The sequence below is a fragment of the Phocoena phocoena genome, chromosome 13 (assembly GCF_963924675.1).
Source record: "Phocoena phocoena chromosome 13, mPhoPho1.1, whole genome shotgun sequence".
NCBI lineage: Eukaryota > Metazoa > Chordata > Mammalia > Artiodactyla > Phocoenidae > Phocoena > Phocoena phocoena.
The window spans coordinates 83959051-83978613 of NC_089231.1; the positions used below are offsets into that span (position 1 = coordinate 83959051).

The 19563-nt window shown below is 40.0% G+C and overlaps 1 protein-coding gene and 1 pseudogene across 1 annotated transcript in view; both read right to left on the reverse strand.

The window, feature by feature from the left end:
* SBNO1 (strawberry notch homolog 1) overlaps positions 1-19563 on the reverse strand; it is a 44052-nt gene extending 24489 nt beyond the window's left edge. The window contains 10 exon segments of the mRNA XM_065889588.1: positions 2-93; positions 1355-1516; positions 3014-3104; positions 3293-3426; positions 6735-6895; positions 8146-8242; positions 12051-12151; positions 16846-17158; positions 18803-18907; positions 19432-19563. Of these exon segments, the coding sequence (XP_065745660.1) occupies positions 2-93; positions 1355-1516; positions 3014-3104; positions 3293-3426; positions 6735-6895; positions 8146-8242; positions 12051-12151; positions 16846-17158; positions 18803-18907; positions 19432-19563 (1388 nt within the window).
* Positions 601-1164, reverse strand: LOC136133157 (ubiquitin-conjugating enzyme E2 variant 1 pseudogene; annotated as a pseudogene).

Sequence of the window (19563 nt, forward strand, 5' to 3'; positions counted from 1 at the left end):
CTGAAGTTCTAAAACTGCTAAGCCTGTCTTGGTTGGCTTTGAAGAACCAACAGGACATAAGTTTTTTGCTTTATGACATTCATCAAACACTATCTGTAAGGAGTAAATTAAGGAACATGTCACATTAGTAGCAAGTGTCTCCAATCTTTCAGGAAGAGTTAACTTTTATTTCACTTAGGACTTGGGAAACATCCAAGATTTCTGGGATGGTAGCTGGAGTAAAAAAAGAATCAAGATTATTAGGGGGAGGGATGCTGTTGATAACAAGCCCCTGAGCATTAACTTTTTTTTTTTTACTAATATCCACATACCTATACCTATCATCTGGTTTTGTCAAACCTTAACATTTTGCCATATTTGCTTCAGATGGTTTTCTTTTTCTGTAAGATCACAAATATCAACGAAGCCCTCTATGTGCCTCTCCTTGATCTCCACAGCCCCCTTCCCCCAGCCACAGAGGCATTCACTGAATCTGGCATTAACCTTAACTGGATATTTAATTTTTTTTTGGCATCTAGAAAATTTACTACTGCAGAAAATGAAGACTGCTTGAATCGAATGGGAGGTGGGTAGCGGAGGGCCTGTGGTTTTTCTTTTTGATTAACTACTGTAACACTGTCCTTCAGGCGGCTAAGGAAGTTTCAAATTTTGTTTGGACATGATTAGGCATCGAAGCTCTTGCAGGACAACTTTGAAGCTATATGAATTCTGCCATTTTGCTAGCATTGATATGGCTCTTGGGTCCACCACTCCATTAGAACTATTAACTCCATTCATATTAATTTTTCTTACAAATCTTACAAAGGGGGTTGCTTCTGGGTATTTAGGTCCACATTCTATCTTAAGGCTGTATATTCAGTTTTCATAAACTGTCCGAGCCCGTGGTGGCTGCCACCTTACGGCACTGTCACTCCTTAACTGGATATTTAATTCTTAATTAGAATGAACGAAAGGATCCACTATGGCTAAAAATGTCCACCACACAGATAATTTGAGCAAATTTTGTTAAATAGAAGCATAACTGATAACCAACTTAATCAGTACTTCAAAAACTGGTGATCCTCATGCAGGATAGTAAAAGGTATGCTATGAGCAAATAAGTTTGGAAATCACTTAAGTTAAGAAGGAAATATAGTATTCAGCATGTCCCATACCTATTAACATTTTCCTAAAGCAGGAACTTAAATACTGGCCTCCTATATGACAGCTACAAAACAGAATCAATTTTCTGACTCCCTTGGACTCTATGTAATCATTAATGCTCTCATTCCAGCAGTCTTTTTATTTAACCTCAGAATTCCTGTGTGTTATATTTTGTGTCATTAAAAATTATAAAACTTGTTGCAAAGGATACCACTCCATCGAAGTCATCACCGCACCAATGTAGGAGTTGTTTTAACCTCGTTTTGTATTTACCACCAGACTGACTTTCACCAATGAGGGAAGAATAGGTAGCAAAAATCACACCCTTCTTCACACTCCCATTATGTTTGGAAGAAATTTTTCCATATTTAAACTAAAAAAGAAAAGAGAAGAACTTAAATAAATACACTTTAGTCTCTAAAATATTTATCCCACCCAGATTTCTACAGCAGGAAACTGGTGGTACCATGATGGGCTTCAGTAAAGTCAAAGGACCTCTTAAGATCATACACAAAATTTCTCATACACATGCGTACACATACATACACACACACATGAACCCTCTCGTGTGTGTTTATGTGTGTGTGTGTATAACTTTAACGTACAAGGATCCAGTTTTCATCAAAGTCTCAAAAAAGTCTATCATCAATAAAAGATTACAGGGCTTCCCTGGTGGCGCAGTGGTTGAGAGTCTGCCTGCCGATGCAGGGGACACGGGTTCGTGCCCCAGTCCAGGAAGATCCCACATGCCGCAGAGCGGCTGGGCCCATGGGCCATGGCCGCTGAGCCTGCGCGTCCGGAGCCTGTGCTCCGCGACAGGAGAGGCCACAACAGTGAGAGGCCCGTGTACCGCAAAAAAAAAAAAAAAGATTACAAACCAAACTCCCCAAGAAAAGGTCACAATATTCGTTCTACAAATATTTATTGTGCATTTACTACATGCAAAGCACTGTAATTAAGATCTGAGGGATATATAAGAATTATGATTAATAGTTACTGTGGTCTTCCTCAATTATGCTGATTTAGAAATCAAAAATATTTCTAGATGCCCCTTACATGTTTTAGTTTTGAACTGCTAGTAGTCATTCAAGACACAGTACTTAACCCAACAAACCACTCAGTAACCCTCACCCAAAAAAAGCCACTGATGGGCAGGGCAACAACACCGAAGCAACTTAGGACTCAACACTGAAGCAACTTAGGACTCGCATGGAAAGTAGATTTACATTTACTTCTTTTCAAAGGGCTAGCAAGGAAGCACCTGCAGGAACTAGGTCTGTCTATTCTACCCATGTGACTCCAGGAATTGCTGCATAGTAGGAGGTCAATAAAGATTTGCTAAATGAACACTGAACTGTGCTTTCTAGATAATGACACACATTTTCTTCCATTTGACAGAACTGTTTTAACATGAACACAGGTACGGGTATACAAGTCCACTGAATGTACAAATATCTAAACCAGTGTCCAAATCACAATTCTCTCTATATGATGCGATGGGCACACTACCTGTCCATATAGCTTTATCACACTACACCCTTATACTCATAAGTATATGAGTTTCACCCATATACAGTAACTTCAGAAACAGACAAAAACAAACAAACGAAAAACCCTGAAGAGTAAGAGAATAAACTCCATAAAAACAGACAATGCCTATTTTGTTTGCCACTACATAACCCTACCTAGCACATTATTTAACACTTAGTAATCCGAAAACCAACAATAGTGGCTAGCACTCACTATGCTTTCTGTGAAATAACTCATTTAATCCTCTTAACAACCCTACGAAGTAGAAACTATTATTATTCCCATCTCACAGATAAGTCAATATTTATTGAATGACCAACTGAATAGAAAACTTTCATACCTTATTTAATGAATGGACCAAAATGTTTTTTGCTCCAATATCCCTCAGATCTCTTTCGGCATCATACTTTAAATCATTTGAAACACTGAACCTGCCACAAAAAAAAGGGAAAAGAAAAACACACAAATTCAATACAAATCCCATCATTCTAGCAATATTCAGGAATAAATAAACCCAGGCCTTGACACTTCAAAAAAATATACCTACTCACAAAGACCCATCCCCATATGCTGGATTATTCACAAACAAAAGCTTCCACAGCCAGTCTTTAGCACTTACCACAAAGCCCTTTTTCTACTCAACAAATAATTTTCATAGATGATTCCTGCTATTGTCCTTCCTTTTCCTACACCAGCACCATCACCTATTAAGAATCCAGCACGATCTCCATTTGGTAGGAATGTTTCATGTTGCTGAAAAAGAAAACGCTGGTAATTATCTATTCCTTTAAATATTTTGGCAATCAGTCTTTCATACCTTGTTTTAGTCATATATTAACATTCTCTGTTTTTATAGAAATGGCATGTAGTTGGCTTAGTGTGGATACTTTCTTTACGTAACTATACAAGCATACCTCATTTTATTGTGCTTCACTGTTACTGCACTTCAGGGGATACTGCATTTTTTACATATTGAAGGTTTGTGGCAACGCTGCATCATGCAATTTTATTGGTGCCATTTTTCCAACAGCAGTTGCTCTTTCGTGTCTCTGAGTCACTTTTTAGTAATTCTCATACTATTTCAAACTTTTTCATTATTATTATATTTGTTATTGTGATCAGTGATCTTCGATGTTACTATTTTAATTGTTTCGGGCTGCCATGAACCCCGCCCATATAAGATGGTGAACTTAATTAATAAATGTTGTGTGTATTGTGACTGCTCCACTGACTGGCCATTTCCCCCATCGCTCTCTCTCTCTGCTTCAGCCTCCCCAGTCCCTGAGACACAACAGTATTGAAATTAGACCAATTAATAACTCTACAATGGCTTCTTTAAGCATTCAAGTGAAAGGAAGAGCTGCATGTCTCTCACTTTAAATCAACAGCTAGAAATGATTACAACATAAGGAAGACATGTTGAAAGCCTAGACAGGCTGAATACCAGGTCTCTTGCTCCAAACAGCCAAATTGTGAATGAAAAAAAAAGTTCTTAAAGGAAATTAAAAGTGCTACTTCAGTGAACAAACAATAAGAAAGCGAAACAGCCTTATTGCTGACATGAAGAAACTTTTAGTGGTCTCGAAAGAAGATCAAACAAGCCATAATATTCCCTTAAGCCAAAGCCTAATCCAGAGCAAGGCCCTAACTCTTTAATTCCACGAAGGCTGAGAGAGGTGAGGAAGCTGCAGAAGAACTCTGAAGCTCACAGAGGTTGGTTCATGAGGTTTAAGGAGTCATCTCTGTAACATAATTGCAAGGTGAAGCTCACAGAGGTTGGTTCATGAGGTTTAAGGAGTCATCTCTGTAACATAATTGCAAGGTGAAGCTCACAGAGGTTGGTTCATGAGGTTTAAGGAGTCATCTCCGTAACATAATTGCAAGGTGAAGCTCACAGAGGTTGGTTCATGAGGTTTAAGAAGTCATCTCTGTAACATAATTGCAAGGTGAAGCTCACAGAGGTTGGTTCATGAGGTTTAAGAAGTCATCTCTGTAACATAATTGCAAGGTGAAGCTCACAGAGGTTGGTTCATGAGGTTTAAGGAGTCATCTCCGTAACATAATTGCAAGGTGAAACAGCAAGTGCTGATGCAGAAGCTTCACCAAGTTATCCAGAAGATCTAGCTAAGATAATCGATAAATGTGGCTACATTAAACAACAGATTTTCAATGTAGATGAAACAGCCTTCTTTTGGAAGAAGATGCTATCTAGGACTTTCATAACTAGAGAGAAGAAGTCAATGTCTGGCTTCAAAGCTTCAGAGGACAGGCTGACTTATGAGGGGCTAATGCAGCTGGTGGCCTGAAGTTGAAGCCAATGCTCATTTCCCATTCCAAAAATCCTAGGGCCCTTAAGAATTATGCTCAATCTACGCTGCCTGTGCTCTACAAATGGAACAAGGCAGCACATCTGTTTACAACATGATTTACTGAATATTTGAAACCCACTGTTGAGACCTACTGCTCAGAATGAAAGATTCCTTTCAAAGTAATACTGCTCATTGACAATGCACCCAAGAGCTCTAATGGAGATGTACAATGAGATCAATGTCACTTTCATGCCTGCTTTGTAAAACAGCCTTTCTGCAGCCCATGGAGCTAAGAGTAATTTCGGCTTTCAAATCTTACTCTTTAAGAAACACATTTTGTAAGGCTGTAACTGCCATAGATAGTTGATTTCTCTGATGCATCTGGACAAAATCAACTGAAAACCTTCCAGAAAAGGAATCACCCTTCTAGATGCCACTAAGAACATTCATGATTCATGGGAAGAGATCAAAATACCAACATTAACAGGAGTTAACCCTCATGGATGACTTGGAGGGGTTCAAGACTTCAGTGGAGGAAGCAGATTCTTAAGATGGAATCTCCTCCTAACGAAGATGCTGTGAAGATGGTTGAAACGACAACAAAGGATTTAGATTACATAACTTAGTTGATAAAGCAGTGGCAGAGTTTGAGAGGACTGACTCCAATTCTGAAAGAAGTCCTACTGTGGGTGAAATGCCATCAAACAGCACGGCATGCTACAGTGAAATCATTAGTGCAGGGAAGAGTGAATCGATGCGGCAAACTTCACTGTTGTCTTATTTTAAGAAACTGCCACAGCCCCTCCAGCCTTCAGTAACCACCACTCTGATCATTTAGCAGCCATCAACGCCAAGGCGAGACCTCCCCCCATCTTGCTGAAGCCTCAGATGATGGTTAGCATTTTTTAGCATTAAAGTGTTTTTAAATTAAGGTATGTACATTTTCTGGACATAATGCTATTGCACACTTAACAGACTACATTACAGTGCAAACACTAAGTTTTGCATGCACTGGGAAACCAAAAACTTCATGCGACTCATTTTATTGTGACATTTGCTTTACTGTGGTAGTCTGGAACCAAACCTGCCCTATCTCTGAGGTCTGTGTATTTTTTTCTTGCTACCCTCGTATGTAGCAGGTAATTAAAGTTAAAAAATTGGTGAGTATTCTTCCATAATTTTTCAAGGACTGTACAACCAAATACAAACTTTTTTATAAAACATAAATATGGGGGATGGTTGCCTATTTATTTTACAAAAATGGAGTATTTCAGAAATCCTTTCAAGACAATTGACATAATATAAAAGCTGGTAAAACACCCGTATGGTAATACCAAAGGTTATTCAATCACTCCCCAAGGGTGGGAGCTTTCAAATCTTTTCTAGCTTTTAGCCACTGGGAGGAAAAAAAGCTGCAACAGATAGCCTTATATATATATATATGTTCTTATCTAATAGTTCTATGAAACAGACTCGCATGGAATTGTTAGGTAAAAGGATATAGGTATTTTTAATTTTAATACATGTTCCCAGTGAATTCCAAAAAGGTTATGACAATTTATCATTTGCACTAGAAACACATTCCCCATATCCACACTACCCCTTTAATTTTCTAACACATAAAACTTCTATAAAAATCACATTCATAAGATTTTCATGCAAGGAAAACTTAACTTTGAATTAAAACAACTATACATTGTGAACTAAAATTAAAGATAAAAACTGTATGTAGTTATAAATTACACAGCTTACCTGGGCTGCATATGTAATTGCCTCAAGCTGTAATGCTGATAACCAGCCATTATCAATGGTTTCTTCAGAAATAGACGTTTTGTACCAAACATCAGGAGGAGTAACACTGGATAAAGAACTAGTTTCAACTACAGCATCTGGGTGACGCAGGCCAATTTTTACTAAATAAAAATTTTAAAATATTTCATTTTAATTATTCTAAGTAATAACACTTCCCAGTCTTATCATAAGATATTGCAATATTTCTCCTGACAGAGAAAATATAATAAGAAGTAACTGTACACCCTGGGATCCTATATAAAGTCACTGACTGATGGTAAAGTACTGTCTAAATTTGACTAAAATTACCTATTTATCAACTACCTATGGTTTAAATAGAGACTTGCTGATTAAAAAGATCTAGAAAAACACCACCGCAGTTCATACCACCAGGTTCTCCAGTAGTAACAGAACATAATCCTAGATTAAAGACATCATTTTAAATAACCAGGAAAGTATGGGACCTTGGAATCCATACATAGTTGGTAAATAGAGATTTTTAGTTTAAGTGATCTTATTGGTGACTTTTTATAGAAAGCCAGATAGGAGAGAAAAATTCTAGCCATAGATTTTTTTCCATCTTATTACCCCCATAAAATGAAAAAGTGAAAAATTTTACACAAAAACTAAAAATTATTCTTTTTCAACTTAATACATTGGCCACTAAAAAAATGAATCATGGTCATTACGGGAAAAAAGGAAGCAATGGTGTTAATTTAAACCACTGAATTCGAATAGTAGCAGATTTTATTTTTAAGATTCCCATGTTTTTATAATTTGCTTTAGATAAGCTGTATAAACTATAAAGCTAAGATACGTGTTTACATTTCTGTAATTTACTATGATTTTATAATCACTGCTGATATGAGCAAAATTAACTTGAAAGGAAAAAGCCTTTTCACTCCTGGTTTTAAAAGACTTCATTCCAAAGCAAAGCTCTGAATTTCTGTAGGAAAATTTAAAAACTCACAGAATTTTCATGTAGCTATTTTAAAACATATTCTAGTTTAAAACATACTACAGGGCTTCCCTGGTGGCACAGTGGTTGAGAGTCCACCTGCGGATGCAGGGGACACGGGTTCGTGCCCTGGTCCGGGAAGATCCCACATGCCGCAGAGCGGCTGGGCCCGTGAGCCATGGCCACTGAGCCTGCGCGTCCGGAGCCTGTGCTCCGCAACAGGAGAGGCCACAACAGTGAGAGGCCCGCGTACCGCAAAAAAAAAACAAAAAAACACTACAAAGCTCACACTTATCAAATTCTGAGGTACCCAACATGGATAGATCTTAATACATAATAATGTATGTGGCAGTTTTTTAAGTTCAAAAGGAACCCAGAAGTCTTTCATTATTTTGACAAATCCCAAAGACATACGTTTTATTGGCATATACTCTGCATAGGTTTCCGCATGACCCATTTCTTCTTCATCTTCTTCCTCTGGTTCATCTTCCTCTTTCACAACAGGGACCTTCTGTAACAGAGACAGCAAAATCAACTAAGTCCAGAAACTGGAGGCCCAGCCAACACACAGAAAAACTCTTCTGTAGGAATACCCACTATCTTCAATCTTGGAAACAGGACATACCACTTCTATATTCCCTAATATCTGGGTCAGAGTCTATGGTTTCCCTGCTCCTCCAAAGATAAGCAGAGATAATCCATGACCTGCTCTCATCGCAAACACACAAATGGGTCACCACAGGGCTCCACCACCTTCTCAAACTACCTTCCCCTTCAATATTACCTGCCAGCCTCCCTGATGCCCAGAAGTCTAACCTCCAGTCCTCAATCTTCATTGCAGTTCCAGGAATAGAAAGAACAAGGGGTCTGGAGAGAAAAGGTGGATGAGCCCCAGCAGCACGTCCTACATTCTCACGGGCAGAAACTCTCAAGTCTCACATCCCACCCTCTTCTCAGTTACCTTCATCTGTTTCTTTCCCTTAGATCCTAAAACCAAAACCCTAGAAAACTCTGGAGTTTAAAGGTTCTTCTAAAAGACAGAGAATTTACTTCAGACATCTGTGTCTCCACAGACACAACAACAATCATACAGAATCCTATATCACCTACTCTCCAAACGTCAGCACATCTGAGAATAAAATGAGGAGTTATTAGTAACTTACACCAGGAAAACAGCAGTAAACCCAGACTGCCCCAGGCAAAGTGAGTGAATGGTCAATATAGTCATGTTACCTTGTGTTTCTCTACAGAATCTTAAAGAGGTAGAGGCAGGAAGGAATAGGGGACTAAGAAGCGCCTGGAAAAGCTGCTTTTCACTATCAGTAAACCATAAAGGGAAGCTCTTTATTAATGTGGGCTTGATCAAGGAAGAATGTAGGGAAGAAGCTGTGGGACCCAGTATACCAAGGAAGAGAGGAGAAGGACAAAGAGAAAACCTAGTCAGGACCTACAGGTAATGCCAAGGACACATGGCATTAAAATGTAACATCAGGGCTTCCCTAGTGACACAGTGGTTAAGAATCCGCCTGCCAATGCAGGGGACACAGGTTCGGGCCCTGGTCCAGGAAGATCCCACATGCCGCGGAGCAACTAAGCCCGTGCGCCACAACTACTGAGCCTGCGCTCTAGAGTCCGCGAGCCACAACTACTGAGCCCACATGCCACAACTACTGAAGCCTGCGCGCCTAGAGCCCGTGCTCTGCAACAAGAGAAGCCACCGCAGTGAGAAGCCTGCGCACCGCAACAAAGAGTAGCCCCCACTCACTGCAACTAGAGAAAGCCCGCGCGCAGCAACGAAGACCCAACGCAGCCAAAAATAAAATAAATAAAACAAGTTTATCTTAAAAACAAACAAATAAATAAATAAAATGTAAGGTCAGGCTCCTCTTTTATTTTTATTTTACTTATTTATTTTTATTTAGTCTAGAGCAGCATATGATGGCACATAGATGCTCAATAAATGTGGGAAAGAAAAGGGAGATGTGAGATAAACATTCAGCCATCAACCCATGGAGTCCTTAGAAAAAAAATCCAAAGAAAACCTGAATGTTCTCAGAAAGTATGCCAAAATAAAAATCCAGTTTCAGAAATAAGAGATGAAATGGGGCTGGCCAAAGAAACAGACCCAGACCCCACTTCTGCTGTTATCTGTGTAGCATTGGGCAAATTACTTACATTCTGAGTCCTGCCCATCCCCCTTTGCACCTTTTCCTCATCTGTAAAATAGGAATGCGCACTGTGCTAAATGACCAGCCGCCTTTCTCCCTCTACCTTGTCTTTCCCTACCTTTAAAAAATGTATACCGCAGGTATATAATTGGAGGATTAGGTGGTAACACAATACGGTCACAAAATCCAAGGACCAGACAAGTAATTATGTCTAAGCCAGCTGGATGTAAAATGGCAACTGACACCAAGCTTAGGGTCAAGGAGATAAATGAAGGGGAGGGTACTGTGGTACACGGGGAATGTGTGACCAACATACAAAGTAGATGTTCACTACTCAACTCTAAGCATGTTAACGCGAGGTGAGGAATGTGGGCCCAGGATTATCAGGTACTCCTATTTTTCAAGAGAACCTGGAAATCAGCATTTTATGTGTTTGCAACACATTCAAAAATTTTCAAAATAATGTGGATGCCAAACAAAACACCTGTCAATTGGTTTTCATCCACAGGCTACCAGTTTGCAATCTGTTAGATGTCTCTTAACTGCTAGGACAATATAGAACTTTTGGCATGTTATGGGCAACACGGGCTGGACTGGGAACTTGAGCACTAAATAATCTTAAAGAAAAATGCATTCTTATTTTCCAAAAATCAACTTCCAAGTAAGCTGCTGGCACTCAACTGTTAAGTAAACTGATACTGCCAACACTTGTTCTCCTGGTCCCCATTCAAAACCTCAGGCACAGGTTGCTTTGCTGTCTCTCCAATTCTGTATTTCACTCCCCGTCTTACCAATCCTCTGGTATCATTATGTGCAGTCCCCTCTTACTTTCTTTTTTCCTTTCCCCTCATCCTTTCCAATCACCTTTGCAATTCCTGACATTTAGTTCCTTATCACTTCCCTTCTGGACTACTTAACCAACCTCCTAACCTGTCTCTTCTTCCCAACACATCCTGAGTCACTAACAGGTCCCTCTACTTCCAGGGGCCTCACTGGTGCTGCTCCAAGTCCCAAGTCCATCAAATTCAATTCAGGACCCTCCACAGAGCCCCCAGTCAACCATTCCAATTTCTTCCTGCAAGCCAAGTATCCTAAGCATATAGCTACCACCTCCTCTGTGCCTATTAATGCTGTAGCTCCCTTCCTAAAATGCCCTCTCAAAGTCTCTCCAGACTCGACACCCAAACTCCATGACATTGCCTCCATAAAATGAAGTCCTGGGTTTCCCTGGTGGCGCAGTGGTTAAGAATCCGCCTGCCAATGCAGGGGACACGGGTTCGATCCCTAGCCTGGGAAGATCCCACATGCCGCGGAGCAACTGAGCCCGTGCACCACAACAACTGGGCCTGCACTCTAGAGACTGTGCTCTGCAACAAGAGAAGCCACGACAATGAGAAGCTTGCGCACCACAATGAAGAGTAACCCCCGCTCGCCGCACTAGAGAAAACCCATGCGCAGCAACAAAAACCCAACACAGCCAAAAATAAAAACAAACAAATAAATAAATTTATTTAAAAAAAAAAAGTGAAGTCCTCCTAGGCCATCTGAGTCTCATCTTCCTACAAACTCATAAGCCCTATTGCGAGCATCACTATTTACCTCTTGCTGTACCTTATATTACTACTTAAACCATGTGGCATTAATTATATGTTTATTAAAATGGGGAGCCAGAAACCCACCACACAGAGGCAGGGTTATACACTGCGTAATTATTAAATACACGCACCGAATCAATTTACCTGAAGCATATAGCATTTCCTAAATGTAAAAATAATGTTAACATATAATTATTCACAACTAAACCATTATATGATCTGACATCCCATAACCAGCTATATAATAAGGCTCAATCCTAAAATGAACATAATTATCAAATACTTTTGGTTACTCCACATTGTCCTTTTTACTTACCAGATGAAATTCACAATAGAAAAGAGTCAGTACTTTGTATAATACTCTATCTATCAAATATGTATCTTATATTCACCTTGTTTAGCATATATTAATTTATTCCAGTGAGGTTTAATGCTTGCTCATTAGTTTATGTAGCTTAGAAGCTCCCCTTCACCCCAAAAAGTTTTCTGAGGGCTACACTTAGCCAAGTGTACTTTCATACCACACAAAAATACAGATATAGCTTTTGAAACTCACCATGGTCGGGGAAAAACTCCTCATTTTCATGTCATTTATCCATATTCTTGCTACTTCTTTATTAGAAGACTCTTTCTTTACTGTGCCATTGCTTACATCAGCTGAGGGGGAGAAATAATGTACATTTTATAACAAAATATCTATTTTCCTACAGTTTTTAAAAAATTCAGTAAAGTTTACCCACTTCACAAACCAAAGAATACCAATCTGCTTATCTCTAACTTAAATTAAGCATAAGGATAAAAATACTCACGCTATATGTCATTACGGAGGTAAGAATTAACATTAGAAAACAACTTAAAAGGAAACATGTGCACAGGAATTTTGAAAATTATTTATCAAAAAGACACCTTAACCAGAACGCTATTTGGCAGTTTATTTCAAAACAATTACCCACAGCCAGCATTACTCTGTGACACTTCACTTGGTGCAAAACCTGGTATTATCACCAAGATAGAATCAATCGCACCTGATCTGGAGGTACTTACTAACTTTCAAGGCAAAATAATTATTTCTGGAAGGGAAAAAAAAAGTTGGGGAACTCTACTGTCTTCCCTCAGAATAAAGATCCAAAGAATGAACCTGTTCTTCTATACAAGTGGTTTGCAAACTCTTTTAAGATATAGCACAAGAACCTCTCCATCAAAGTATCAATCAAAGTAGAACTACGGGGCTTCCCTGGTGGCTCAGTGGTTAAGAATCCGCCTGCCAATGCAGGGGACACGGGTTCGAGCCCTGGTCCGGGAAGATCCCACATGCTGCGGAGCAACTAAGCCCGTGCGCCACAACTACTGAGCCTGCGCTCTAGAGCCCGCGAGCCACAACTACTGAAGCCCACGCACCTAGAACCCGTGCTCTGCAATAAGAGAAGCCACAGCAGTGAGATGGCCGCGCACCGCAACGAAGAGCAGCCCCCACTCGCCGCAACTAGAGAAAGCCTGCACGCAGCAATGAAGACCCAACAGAACCAAAAATTAATTAATTAATTATTTTTTTTAAAAAAGGAACTACTTGGTTGAGGAGTTCTGAGCCCCTGTAACTAGCCTCCATCCTCCAAGTATACCTGAAGCACTCCCAGTACCTGGTATTCTTGCAATTACAGTGTGAAAATTACACCAGGAGAACAGATTATGACCTTATGTATTCTACCAAAAGATAGGGAGTATTTGGGTGGCCTGTCACTTGGGACTACAAAATGGCTGGGATAAAAGTGTTAGCAAAATAAGGAAGCTGGTACAGAGATAATAAATTTACTTAGGAGCACAGATCTGTTTAATATAACTGTGGGAGAGCCACTGAACAGTTCATAGAAAGAGTTACAGGACTGGAGCTCAACTGAGAGATCAGAATCCAAAGAGACACCTAAAGGGCTAAGGGCTCCAAAAGGGGCAGAGAACATGCAGGGAATCCGCTGGCGGTCCAGTGGTTAGGACTCCATGCTTTCACTGCCGCTGAGGGCCTGGGTTCAATCTCTGGTTGGGGAACTAAGATCCCACAAGCCATGCGGGGCGGCCAAAAAAAGAGAGAGAGAGAGAGAGAGAACATGCAAAACCTCGCTCTTTGCAGTTTGATACTTTTAACATTCTTCCCTTTCAGTAAAAAGATGACCCTCTCCTACAACACAAAAGTTGGTTTATCTTCGGCATTCACTTACCATGTTTCTTTTTCAGCCCTGGTCTAGTCTGACAATTTCTCAGCCTTCCACACAAGGATGGCCTTGACTTGTCTTTTAAGAAGTATTACACTGGATGTGGGAGATGTTACTGTACTAGATACTACTCGGTCAGCTCCAAAGCTCTTTTGTTTTGCTCTCTAAACTCTTTCCTCACGATGGCACAGCGGCAGTCTTTCTCCTCATTAAATCCAAAGACTTTAATGAAAAGCAGCTTCTACTAACTGCTGATCACCCCTAAGTCTCCCAGGAGCCATTCCAGATGCTGCCCTGCACCTCAGCTAGGTCAGGGCCGTGGTCCTGCTCTCCATGGCACAGAATGGAAATCAATCCTGAGACAGTTAAAATAATTTCTCAATGGGCATCTAGCTGCCAGGCTCCAGTCAGTTCAGGACAATAACCTTAAGAGTAAAACTACAGCCAAAAGGCACAAAGGTATGGACTCAAAGATTAGATTATCTGATTTTTTTTTTTTTTTTTTTTTTTTTTATGCGTTACGCGGGCCTCTCACTGTTGTGGCCTCTCCCGTTGCGGAGGACAGGCTCCGGACGCGCAGGCTCAGCGGCCATGGCTCACGGGCCCAGCCGCTCCGCGGCATGTGGGATCTTCCCAGACCGGGGCACGAACCCGTGTCCCCTGCATCGGCAGGCGGACTCTCAACCACTGCGCCACCAGGGAAGCCCCTATCTGATATTTTTAATTGCATTTGTCACTGAAGACAAAGTTAGTTCTGTATCACCTACAAACACTCCTTGCTCATTCCTTTAGAATGCCCCAGCCCTCTACTTTGTTATTATTTTTTTAATATTTATTTATTTGGCTGAGTCAGGTCTTAGTTGTGGCATGCGGGATCTTCATTGCCAGGTGCGGGATCTTTAGTTGTGGCACGCGGGATCTAGTTCCCTGACAAGGGATTGAACCCAGGCCCCCTGCATTGGGAGTGCAGAGTCTTCACCACTGGACCACCAGGGAAGTCCCTGGCCCTCTACTCTATAAACACAAGCACATTAGAACTTCCCAGCAATCAATTCTGCTACAAAATTATGTATCAGGTGTTAAAACTTATCTCTCTCAATTGGAAAAATAAAGCAGCTGTTTGGAAGGAGGAACTCTCTATTCAATATCCAGCACCCCATTCCAAGAGCCTAGTGGGATGCTATGTATTAGTTATTAGTATAAATCACCAGGCAGGGAGTCAAATACTATTTAGCTCAATGGAAAAAGGAAGGAAAGAATATCCCTCTTAAGAGTTCACATTTTGGGAATTCCATGGCAGTCCAGTGATTAGGACTCCGCGCTTTCACTGATGAGGCCCAGGTTCAACCCCTGGTCGGGAAACTAAGATCCTGCAGGCCGAGTGGCACAGCCAAAAAAAGAAAAAATAGTTCACGTTTTTCAGTTTCTAAAACTATACTACTAAAATTTGATATAGCCAAAGTTAAAAAAAAATTCTATTTTACCCTTAAAATTACCTTACTACACTAAACACAAAGCTTCCTCTAAGCATTCCACTTAAATACAACCTCTTCCTGCCCCATATTCCATTTTCTATTTTTCTCCACGTGCCTACCCCTATCTAACATACTATATACTTCATTTATTTTGTTTATTGTCTGTTTTTCTCCACTCAAATGCAAGCTCTATGAGGGCAGAAATTTCAATAGTTTTCTTCCCAGCCATAGTCTCAGAATCCTAGAACAGGGACTTCCCTAGCGGTCCAGCGGTTAAGATTCAGTGCTCCCACTGCAGGGGGCATGGGTTCAATCCCTGGTCAAGGCACTAAGATCCCACATGCCTCGTAGTGTGGCAATTAATAAATAAATAAATATCTTTTGAATAAGTGAGCAATAAAAAAGCCACTCCAGAGAAGAAAAATTAACTGTAAAATTTATAGTGTTTATGCATAAATGAATTCCTAAAAAAGAGTGATCAAATCACTGTTGAGCTTTTTCTCTTTAGATCTAAACCTACACTTAAAGCATTATGGATTAGCTAGTGGTAATGGTTACACAACTCTGTGAATATACTAAAATCCACTGAATTGTACCCCTTTAAAAGGTACAATGGTATGTAAATTATCTCAGTAAAGCTATTATTAAAAAAGTATTTTGAGTGCTCACTCTTCAAAGAAAATATAGTGAATTACTATTCATTTTCATTACAATGAAAGTTTATATATTTTAAAAGAAAACTGACTAAAAAACACGACTACTGACATACAATGAAGCTAATGACAAGCAAAATCATAAAACTGTAAGAGTTACAGTAGCGAAGTATCAGTTTAAAGCCCATTACACCTCAAGCATGGTCCAAGGACCACCAGCAACAGCACCTCTAAAAGCTTATGAGAAATGCAGAATCTTGGTCCCCATCCCAGACCTACTGAATCTGACTCTGTTTTTGTACAAAGATCCCCAAGTGGGACTTCCCTGGTGGCACAGTGGTTAAGAACCCGCCTGCCAATGCAGGGGACACGGGTTCAAGCCCTGATCTGGGAAGATCCCACATGCCACGGAGCAACTAAGCCCGTGCGCCACAACTACTGAGCCTGCACTCTAGAGCCCATGAGCCACAACTACTGAGCCCACGTGCCACAACTACTGAAGCCCGTGCGCCTAGAGCCCATGCTCCGCAACAAGAGAAGCCACCGCAATGAGAAGCCCGCACACTGCAACGAAGAGTAGCCCATGCTCGCCACAACTAGAGAAAGCCCACACACAGGAATGAAGACCCAAAGCAGCCAAAAAATAAATTAAAAAAAAAAAAACTCATTTAAAAAAAAAAAAAAAGATCCCCAAGTGACTCAGAGTTATAAAGTTTGAAAAGCACTGATTTAAATGCCTGAGAAAAAGGTTAACCAGTTATTCACAATTTATAAAACTGAGATCTCATGGTGTTCATGTAGCCACTTGATAATTCCACACTTCATTTTAAAGCTTAAGGCTAAGGCTTCTAAATTTTTGCTTCCCTTGAATTGCATAAATACTGTAAGTCCACAGAGTCATGCAGATATCATCTCCTGTCATGACTACTTCTTTTAAAACCTAAGCAAACCCTTAAAAACACACTGACATATCTTAACGAAGGCAAGCAGTTGACACTATTGAAAACAAAAAGACTTACTAGCTGCTGTTGCAACTGGTTGAGCAATATTAGCCGGTGGCTTCAGTTTCATGAGTTCGTTCAGACTATTATTTTTTAGTAGGTCCTTCAGTTGAACCTGGTCTTTTGAAGGTGCAGAGGTCATGGCATTTCGTGCTGCTGGTGCTGAGACTGAAGGACGTGTGTTTGCAGTAGTCTGAATGAACTTTGTTAAAGTGATGGTTTGCCTATTCGTGGTTACAGGTGGTGTTTTAGTCATTACAATCGTAGATCCCAAAGTCGGAAGCTGATTTATTTGATTCAGCACAAATGTTGTAGTAGATGGAGGCTGCTGCTAGAAAAGAAAACCACATACATCACACCTGTGAAAAATTCTTTATTCTCTAACGCAACCCATATCCACAAACACAACAGGCCATTTAAAACTCTAAAACTGACTTATTAAGCATCTTACGCAACCATTGGCACTTTGGTTCTAATAAATATCGTTAGATATAAACTACCTAGTTAAAATACATCATTTGAGAAAAAGAAGATATAATAGTAGTGTTGGGGGCAGCAAGCATAAAATTAGAGTATCCTAAGCAAGCTGTGATGTATAGTCACCCTACATAACACAAGGACTAGGAACATAATTTCTAATCCCAGCACTGCCCCCAACTAATCAGATAACCTTAGGCAAATCACTTTACCTCTGGAGGCCGGGGGTCTCTGAGGACCATTTTCCATTTCTAACATTCTATGATTCCTGTCCAATGCTCTGTCTGCTATCATACAGACTATACTAATGTTTAACTTAGACGAGACCACCAGAGTTTTAAATTCCTGTGCCCCATGAACGATCCACCCAGGTAAATTACAAACATCAGTGATAATGCGGATGCTTCCTTGGAGCCTAAGGCAAAGCTACATAGCATTTTATTTTTATGGTTGGGGGGTGGGAGTTAGGAGTTGGACAAAAATGAACAAAAAAAGTCAAGATTTGAGGGTAACAAATGTCTGTGACTTCAACCAACTAAAGTAAAACACAGATTTTTTTTTTTTTTTTTTTTGCAGTACGCGGGCCTCTCACTGTTGTGGCCTCTCCCGTTGCGGAGCACAGGCTCCGGACGTGCAGGCTCAGCAGTCACGGCTCACGGGCCCAGCCGCTCCGCGGCATGTGGGATCTTCCTGGACCGGGGCACGAACCCGTGTCCCTTGCATCGGCAGGCGGACTCCCAACCACTGTGCCACCAGGGAAGCCCCAACACAGATATTTTTATAAATTTAAGTCTATTTTTACTTCTTTCCCCCTTCAAGTTATTTGTTAATGACTTCTCTAACAAGAATCTTCTAGATTCTATTAATCTTAAATGTAACTCTCAACAATAATTTATCAAAAGTTATCAAATTTTAACCAGTCCAATACTTTTATACCACTAGAGCTTAAATTAATAATTGCTATGTGTAGGAGTTTCCTGTGGCCTACTGGTTAGGATTCAGGGCTTTCACTGCCGTGGCCCAGGTTCAATCCCCGGTTGGGGAACTGAGATCCCACAGCCGTGCAGCCCAGCCTATAGTAACAACAACAATGAAAACTGCTATGTTTAAAGCAAGGTCAGTGGAACTCCACATTTAAAGCACAATAACAATCACATAAACATTATATACACCAACAGACAAGAGCTGAAATAAGCAAGTAAAAATGAAGTGTAGTGGGTTAACGTGTAGTTCACCTTTACCTCATGAATTTTCTATCACTTGCAATAAATAACCTAAAAAAATGGGGGTTTCTTTCCCCTTAATCTTTTGATCAACATAACTACCAGAAGAGTGAAAGAAACGTTTTATAAAGTAGGAGGTGAGAGTAGATAGAATACTGGGAAAGAAGCAGCAAAAAGCAGAACTAGTGAAATAAAACTATTTCATATTAAAGGTTATTTTCTTACTACAACCCTAAACTATTTTCATAGTAATGCCAAATCTAAATAATTCTTACCCTAACATTTAATAGTGCTGGAGTAGGTAGCGTCTCTGGTTCTTGTTTAACAGGAACTGCTGCTTCAGTCTCCAAACCTAGTTCTAATGCACTAAGTGGCACTGACTGGAGAGAAAACAACATCAGAGAAAGAAATAAAGAATGACGGCAGTAAATTCTGTTTCAAGAACAAGAGAAGTATTTATTTTATTAAAATAAAAAAAATTTTCAAGCTTTACATTCAAATGGAATGTAAAATCACTGATACCAGGTATAAAGTAACAATCTTTGCAAGCATAACATCGTCACTAAACTACGCTAACACAAGAATCTTATTTTTGCTTTCAGAGAATGTGTATAGTGAAACCTCAGAAAAATATTCCTATAAAGTACAAAGACAAATTATTGAGATTAGTGATCCTCCCACAATAACTCTAAGCAATTCATCTCTTACGTTATATATCAAAGCAGAAAATGTCTTGATTTTCACTGCCAAGTATTTTCCACTTTGTGAATAAAGACTAATAATCAACATAAAAGTAATATTCACATGCATATTTAAAATTAAGGCTTAACAATACCTATTTCTATAATAGAAAATAAAATTAAGAAAAAACTCACTTTTTACAGAGGCTTTGGAAAACTCTTACCTGCTGTACAGGAGGGGTAGGTGTTGGAGTTGCAAGCCCCGCATCTCCACCATCAATATCAAAGAGGTCATTCGGACTAATTCCACTCTCGCTCAAAGCAGCAAGCAGTAAATCTTGCCCTGGCTCCACCAT